Below are 8985 nucleotides of genomic sequence, written 5' to 3' on the forward strand. Positions count from 1 at the left end.
TGTGGCGTCAAAAAGGCATCTCACTGGGTCTTAAAGGTCGTGTGTACCAGGCTACAGTAAGGGCTGTGTTGTTGCATGGGTGCGAGACATGGCCTCTGCGGACAGATGATGTGAGGCGTCTTCAGGTTTTCGACCACCGATGCCTCAGAAGCGTGGCTGGTTTTGGATGGCTTCAACGTGTTAGTAACGAGGCGATTAGAAAACGGGTATTTGGTTGTGCTGCAGGCACTTCAATCCGGGAAAACATCCAGCATCATCGACTGCGATGGCTCGGTCATGTGATACGCATGCCGAAACACCGTCTACCGAGACGAGTGTTGTTCTCCGTGCCTCCTTCAGGATGGCGCAAACCGCTAGGTGGACAGCACATGACTTGGCAGAAAGGCGTGAAAGAGATCACGAAGAGTTTGGGTGTCGTTGGTATTGTTCGACTTCCAGGATGGCGTCCCCGTGACCCCGTCTGTGCTTGGCTGGAGACGTTGCAAGAAATGGCGGCTAATCGATGTCAGTGGCGTACGTGCTGTCAGTTTCTTTCCAGATTGTCTGATTGAGCGGTTGGAGGTGTAGGCACGTATGCATGCTTGACATAGACCAGCACTAGGTCCTCTCCCTCACCCACTCTTTTTCTCTTCTCTTTACTGTAGGGCTTTTAATACAGCAGAAGAGTCTCTTTACTGTAGGGCTTTTAATACAATCAGCAGAAGAGTAAAAGCAGGTCAAACGTTACCAGGTGAAAGTTCCAAAATCTAGTGGTGGAGGACTGTAGCAGCTGATTGAATGTATCCGGGAATTTGCGCACGTGTGTGTCCGTTCGTCAATAAACCAGAGAGCTATTGTGTGATGCCTGGACATATGATCAGAGCTGCATACGTGCCTTTGCAAGGCGGACCTGTTTGGCCGCATTTACACAATACGTCCGTATCCTTACATCCGCATTTTGAGTTAATTCGAACCTACAATAAATGCCATTCCTAAAGTTGATGTGTATCCGACACTTGATGAGCACTGCTCCATCGAAAGCGAAGTTACGAACTCTGCAGTGAGAAAATCAAAAACTGAACAACCACTAAAGACAACCAGTTCCAAACCAATAGTTTGAAGTAATCCAGCTAATTAAGATCTGTTCAGCATTATCTAACCAATACAACTATAATAACGCAGTCACCGAAATGAAGGGTCAACGCAGAGACAACTTGGTGACACAAACTCGCATGCCGCTTTTAGCCATCCGCCTACAAATGCATTCATACGGAGATGTGTTGACCACACCTAACTCGCTTATATTGTAAATTGGGCGCATGCCAAGAGGTAATAGCCACAGAATGGCAAGCATAACATAAAGCACTACAAAAAGCAAGCCTTACAGAACCGGTTTCTGCCTGAGTGGCTCGACTAGATAGTCCTTCTTATGATACCGAGAAAACGTATTGGGCGCCATGCCAAGAGGTAATAGCCACAGAATGGCAAGCATAACATAAAGCACTACAAAAAGCAAGCCTTACAGAACCGGTTTCTGCCTGAGTGGCTCGACTAGATAGTCCTTCTTATGATACCTGAGAAAACGTTCGGCTGTAGCACCCTTCCGGTGCCCAGCTGCCATGCCTCAAACAGAATTCAAAGTGCTGACTGACCTAATTAGTTAAACAGTAGGGTCAATAGATATCTGTAAGCCAGATTGCGCTTTACTTGACAAAAGGACAATGTAAAACAACTCGATTAACAAGTGACGGTGGTGTTAGATCAAACCACGGAATGGGAGCGCGCCTAAAGAAACGGTAGATGTTGACCAAGGTTTTTAGACAGAAACTCCGCAAGTCGCGCCAGATTGATGTGGCGTGCAAGACTTACTGCGGCATCATATGGTGGACGGAAATTCTCCAACGCGCGAGAGGCGCATGTGGTAGGAACATTCCACTGATTTGCATCAGTACAAAAATTGTCTTTGATTCCCATTGGAACACCAGCAATGATGGAGGAATCACAGGCAGCTGGCAAGGTGTGATTTCGTGTCACACTGATGAAGGAATTCGTCGGAGTTATACCGAAACTGGACAATGATTCGCCTGTGTTATAAGCCGTCTGGTCAGCAATGATTCGCGAAGCAAAGAAATTGTAGACGTCAGTAAGTGGAAGTTGGCGAGTACGATAGGCGGTATGAAGATGATGAATAGCTCCACGTATCATCTTATGTGGTGGTTTGATTGAGGAAATATGACACAATTCCTGTTAGGTAAACATTTCTGACTTCTTGGTCGGTTGCAAACGTTTCCAAAGCGAATGATACAATCGATTCGAACCAACGATTAGAAAGCCGAATTGGTACACTGAAAAAAAGTCACATTAAATCCTGGTGAATTAGGCACTATGTCACTGGCAGGCTAGCAACCACAAAATTAGCAAGGATTACCTCACATTCTGAATGAAGCACCAGTGAGTATACATCCCGGAAACTATCAACACACAGACGACTGAAGCATACCAGCAGGCAAGCAGTATACAACCTTTCATTTTCTTAAAATATTTGGAAAGAGATTATCATGATGGGACCCAAATGGAAGTCCTACATAGATAATCAGACCCAGGCGATAAAACTGGCAAATTTATTGGTATCCCAATGGTCACCCGTGTCATCATTCACGGTGTTAAACGGAGTCTGCGAAAACACTGCCTTATGCGGTCGACATGCAGAAATGAAGGACAGAGGCGCATCTACTGTCAGTCCCGTCAAACCCCACATGACGAATGGACAGGTGCAACACATTAGAAGCCAGCTACAAATGCAGTAAGAGACTGAGCCAATGATCGCTAACTCGATTAAAAACATCACATTAGAATTTCATTCTACCACAATTTCAGACCGAAATTATGCATATTGGGTCTCAATTTCGTCAAGTTGCCGTTGGTTCTGTCATCTGGCTCACCTACTGCATGTGGCTCCAAGGCCGTTATTTTTAGGTTCTTCATCGATTACTATGATTGCTCTTTCTACAGGGAAGCATAGAGCTTCCCCTGAACCTTGCCCCTAGATGTGCAGCCGATGACGACAGACAAAACTAGACAGTCATTCTTTCGTCAAGCTCGGAGGTTAGTGCCATTAGGCATCAGACTTGCTGCCGAAATCACGTGGGATTGTATGGTGCGTCCAGTACCTATACCGTCGTTAAGTGAAAACCATATGACGGTGATAGACTTACCCTAACTGCCACATCAATTCCATTATGGTCTCACTGCGTTTATCCTCACATCCTCTGAAGTCCTAGCTGACTTAGCTTCAGAATAACGACACAGGAAATTCTGGCTCTCTATATGCGTGCAGCAGGGACGCTAAGCTTTGTAGTGCTTATGTATGCCAATGTACCCTTGTGTCAGGTCATTTTACGTCGTTTTAGAATTAAAATAAAAGAATCAAGTCATTCCTGGGACAGATATAGCGTATTGGTGTATGAACGGGCTGTTTGATAATCAATGTCCCAGAACCGCAGATGGAATAGGCTGGCAATAGCAGTGAATTGACCAGGAAACGGATGTCTGGAGGATCAGAAAGAACCAATCTGCACAATGCACTCAGTATTGCTGAGTGCATTCTGCAGATTGGTGGTTCGAACCCAAACTCTGCATCTTGACATCCCCTGTTCAGGCTCGGACAACCTGGCGGTATCCCAACCCTCGTGTAGCAATACACGTTACGGTGGCTGACACCTGCGCTGCGTATGTCAAATTATCGTCTAACGACACAGTTGCTTCCTACGCCGGATTCAGTAAAATGAAGGGGGGGCAACGCATAGTTTGGCAGGAATGGACGAGTTTTGGCTATTGATGAGAGTTTCAATCGAGGATGAGAACTCGGTGACCTTTTATACTTGGCTACAGACATTGAAGCCAAGTATAAAAGGCGAGATGGCCCAAGTGGTAAGAGCGCGAATGTACTGACCGGAAGGTCCGTCGTTCAAATCCGACCTCCGCCTCTCGACTTCCCCTGTCTAGGCTTGGGCAACCTGGCAGTATCCCAGCCCTCGTACTTCCTTCGGGTGGCATGGCAGTTAGTCAACGAAAGGGTGCTACAGCTGAACGCTTCCTTTCTTTCTTATATATGTCATCAAGCTGGTGTCAAATGTCTCTGTTTTTAACTTTTATCTCAACTGATTGAATAAGTGTTCAATGTAGACAGCCCAGCTACTTGTGGTAGGTTAGCACCAGGTCCCGTCTCCCCTCTCTGCTTTTTCCTTTTCATCAACACAGCCACCACCAGAAAAACAAACTTCTTGAAACAAGGAGGCGTACATTTGGATGAATCCATTGCTGGCCCCGGAGAATGGAACGCCATGCATATAAATACGACCAAATTCGAAAGCCGACAAGATTGTCTATCACATTAACAAAGCCAAGAATATGGTATTCAAACATTTTTCTTGACGATAGTGTATGGTGAATAAACTGTTGTAGAAGTTTAAGTTGGTCGAGCTTCCTAACTCCTTAATACACTGTGAATAAATATTCAAGGTTTTACTGAAACCTCTAAAAAGTCACTTCGTTTTACACAGGCGCCTCGCAATAAAATGTGAACATCTCAGAGCACATCATTTCTCGCGAGCGAAGTTAAGGGATCGCGGGTTCGAGACTCCCCGGGGTTTCATGAGATGTGTAGTGGTTTTCTCATAGGGAGGTGACGGTGTACGGCACAGGTTGGCTTCACTTAAACGAAGAGATCTTCATTAAAAATGTCGACGGATTGGAGGAATTGCGGAAAGCAAGAAACTTCGGACTATATGTTCGCATTAAATGTCCCCAAATGAGTTTACCAAACCACAAGCACTCTACAGGAGAAAAAGAAACGAAATGTGCCAGAGCAAGTTTATTTTTCAAAGTCGGTTTTCGTATTACTTGTGTCTAATTCAAGTCATCGTCGTCGAAGGGATCATAGCCAAAGTCTAAATGATGAAATGAGAAAACGCGTTACGGATAACTTACACCGGCGGAAATCGGCGTGCAACGGGGGTCCCTGTTCAGCGTTTACAACGTATATGGCGTCCTAACGAGATTAGATGCAAGAGCTCGGAGCAAGTACTCACTTCTTCCATAAACCCTTGTGAAGTGGGGTCTACACCTTCATCAAATGGTTGCATAGTTTCCGTGTCCGTGAAGCTATACGGGTAATCCAAAGATAGTGTAAAAATTTGGACGAAAAGGATCGCATTTAGGAAAAACTAGCAAAACAGACGTCGAGATAAAGAACGTAGAAAGACTAGAACTAGGCGATCAGCGAGACCAGAGAACAGCTGCAAGCAAAAGGTGAGCAAACAAAAGCCTTCATAAGGGCAGCCTGGCTTTTTCATATTCGTCGACGCGCACTGATGAGGGATCAAATATTTCTGTTGAATTTCACTCAAGCCAGTTCACTTCATTTGCGCCCACCAGTACTGGGATCGCCAAAAGTAGGACCTTTCAAGCGATGGACTCTCCATTATTTAATCTACTAAGCTACCATAGAATATGGCTTGGCGTCACTAACATCGTGTGCGCTTAGATTTCATTGGGAGCGTTTCTCCAGCTTCCTGTGTGAAGCATATTTGCAAACAGCCCAACTATCAAGAAACCTAGAGGATTCAACATAGATCTACATGAAATCTGCGAAGAATCGTGGGCTGGCATCGATTTCTGGATTGGTCTACCACATTTAACAAAGCCTATGGAGACCCGCACACAATCGGTGAAGTCATGTAAGGTTCGCGGCTGAGCCATATGTGCGTCCACCTGAACACCCTGTAAATCTGGTGGATAAGTTCAGAGAGTGAGCAGGAGGGAACAGTTCTAATCACCAGCATTATCAGCTGTAAGAACCGCGTACTTGTTGTACAGTGCTTGTAGCTGTCACAGTTTCACTCACCGATGATTTGGGGAAGTAGGGTAGGCAGCAGCGCATTGGAGGTGAGAGCTAAGTTGGTGAGTAAATACGGGTCTGTGGGGGATTATAAAGGCGGCTATGCACTGAATACAATAGATTGGATGCACGAGCCCCACTGAGGGCGCGACTGGGCCATACCTGACAATGTTTGCAGCCATTAATGTGACTCGTCTCGGGGTCCCATCCAGGAAGACGGCAATGACCAGCGCAGCTGAGTGTGCTGGTAACAGCTTTCACACTTCGTTGCCAAGTGATTGTTTGACCTCTCCTTGCTCGTTTCCACCCTTCGCGTGTTTCTACAAAAAGAACCCTTCAAGGAAGTTGGTCGATTGACATACGGAGCACGTGGCCAAACCAGCGCAACCTATGCGGCGTGATCAGTTCATCTATGTATTTCGTCCGAACACCGTTCGACGTACGTCAACATTGCTGATCCAGTGTTCCCACCAGACTCGGGCAATCTTCCAAAGACGTCGATGGTCAAACGCTCAAATTCTTTTGACGTCCTTAGCTCGGGGCAGCCAGGTTCCTGATACATAGTAACATGGAGCGCATCGCACCATTGTGAGCTTGACTCTTGACGGTTAGGCTGATGTTACGCCTACGTCACAGATGTCACAGGTGGCGCAAGTTCACAAAAGCTGCTCTGGCTTTCCCAATCCGGATGAAAATATCATCCTTCGCTAGACCACCGAGACTGATACAGCTGTCCTGGTAAGCAAACCTATAGTGGTTTCGAGCCCACCCAATTTTGCAATAGTATTTTACACTTTACAGGCGTAAAGCGTATGCCAAACCTGGGGCAGAGTTATTTGGATTATTTAATAGTGTCTGTATTACCATGGGTCAGATCCAGAGTTATGTCGTCTGCGTACTCGATATCTGTGAGCGAAAGCCCTGGGGTCACTTCGACTTCACAGATATTAGAGGCTGATAGTGAGTCTTCCATGACCGTATCAGTGACGAATGTGAAAGAGGACAGCCACGTCTGATGTGAACTCTGATGTGGTGAACTCAGGCAAGAGTTTCCCGTAGACCTTCACGCGTCCGCGGGAGTTGGCGTACAGCGCCTCCAGGAGGGTCAAGAATTTATTAGGGACACCATTGCTTCACAGACACTGCCATAGTGCCCGATGGTCGACAGAATCAAAAGCAGCTTCCAAGTCAAGGAACACAACCATTGTGGGTTGCCGGAAACAGTGCTGCTGTTCCATAATCTGTCGGAGGGTGAAGATACGATCGATGCATTCTCTTGCAGGACGGAATCCAGCTTGGTTTTCGCGGACCTACCTTGTTCAGTCAACCGTTGAAGGATAAGACCTTCGATGCCACAGCTGCCAGGCTGATGACACAGTGGTTTTCACGGCGTCCGCGTACCATTTTTGAAGACAAGAATAACAGTCGATGCCTCATTATGCACCTACTCTTCGTCCCATACAGCACCAGTACGCTTTGGCAGATGGGTCACCAAGGATTCTCTGCCTTCTTTGAAGAGGACTGGATACAGACCGGCCGGTCCTGGTGTCTTCTCACGTTTTAGTACGGACATGTCGTACTTTATTTCTTCTTCGGACGGACGATCAAGGTTTAAATTCCATTCGCCCGTATGTACTGTCTCCACAAGCTACGCTGCAGGAAGCCCGCTAAACTTCGAAGTGTTCGGTCCATCTGTTTGATCGACTTTTTTGCGAGTGAATTAATGAGCCGCCTTTTTCACTTACCGTTCCACTGACCGCCGCTCTCCTAGGGCCAGTCGACCGCATCACTAGATATAGGGCACAGATGTTTCCGGTAGCAAAAGCCTTACGCATCTTCCGAGCTTTCGGTGTCCACCAGAGCTCTCAATCTTCCCCTAGGCTCTTCAGCATTTGGTGTTTGAATGATTTAAGAGCTCCGTCGTACTCGTTACCCGATGATATCAATTTCCTGGCACCAATAATGGATAGCGATCTTGTCGACATCCAGTGGTCTTGTGGTCGAATCGGGGAAGTCAGACAAAAGGTACTGAACGCCGCCAACATAGCTCCTTCCTGCCATGCTTCATCCGCATGCTCACTATCACCACAGTATTGGTTTACTGCAGAGTTGTTGGGCTAGCTCAAATCGATACTGTTGAGCTATGGTAGTTCTTCGAAGATAGTGGATTGGCGTGCTACTTGCTGACTTGCAAAGACCTGAGAGAAAACGGACTGTCAGGCGCGCGCACATCATGGCGTGATAGGAATCAAGTTGTGTACCCCAGAAGGAACGAGTCTTGAGTTGCAGTTCTTCACTGGTGGCTGATGATCACGTGATCCAACTGGGTCCACAGTTGATTTGCAGTTGGTGACCGCCAGGTTAAGCGATGCGTCAGCCATGTTCTCCGACCTTCCTGGGGCATTGGATTTGATCGCACGGACAAGTGTCGCAAGTGACAGGTGGCTGACATATTATGGACGTATCGTGCTTCGGGTTGAGACGATGACACTCAAAGAAGCCCTGCAACGACATACCAGCATTTTGTTCAATCCTGTGAAACAGCCGGGTTATGATGTGTACATCTTGGTACAGATGGAGATCGGATACAAAATGGAGCACTCGAACTATTTCCCCGTCCCTTAGGTGAGCTTGGAACACTCGCATTTCCAGATGAAAACGCCGGCAAACGTGACAGTTGTGATTTTGTGTACTGACCAACTGATAACGGACAGCTTCGAATAGCTTCGGCAGCATGCTGTCTTCGGCGGCTGTTGCTTCTGAAGTCTCAAGGCCATTTGAGGGAAACGAAATTTATATTCGGCTCATGCTTCGGTGTGCCGAGATTTCGCGACTCAGTTTTGAACACGTCTCCGTACCGCATGAGCAAGGAGTCAAAACTGTGACCGGGATGGTAGAGAAATGTGAACATAGTGAAAATATGCTTGCTGGTACCGAATTCTCGTATCTGGATCTATAAGTCTTTGCAGACTTTGAGTCAGTGATTCTATAAGCTTCAACTGTACTTCTTCAAACTGTTTCTTGCTGTCGCAATAGTTCACGAATTCACGGATTAATACACAGGATCGAGGATTTTGCCTAAGGTTCCCGGGTCGGTTTTCTTCCTT

General features: G+C 46.7%; 1 protein-coding gene across 1 annotated transcript in view; it reads right to left on the minus strand.

Moving 5' to 3' along the window:
• T265_06252 (hypothetical protein) overlaps positions 1-2223 on the minus strand; it is a gene marked incomplete at both ends in the record, with an annotated part of 8705 nt that extends 6482 nt beyond the window's left edge. The window contains one exon of the mRNA XM_009171462.1: positions 1849-2223. Within this exon, the coding sequence (XP_009169726.1) occupies positions 1849-2184 (336 nt within the window). The remainder of the gene's footprint in view (positions 1-1848) is intronic.
• Positions 2224-8985: the final 6762 nt, after the last annotated feature.

The sequence above is a fragment of the Opisthorchis viverrini genome (genome assembly GCF_000715545.1).
Source record: "Opisthorchis viverrini unplaced genomic scaffold opera_v5_129, whole genome shotgun sequence".
Taxonomy (NCBI): domain Eukaryota; kingdom Metazoa; phylum Platyhelminthes; class Trematoda; order Opisthorchiida; family Opisthorchiidae; genus Opisthorchis; species Opisthorchis viverrini.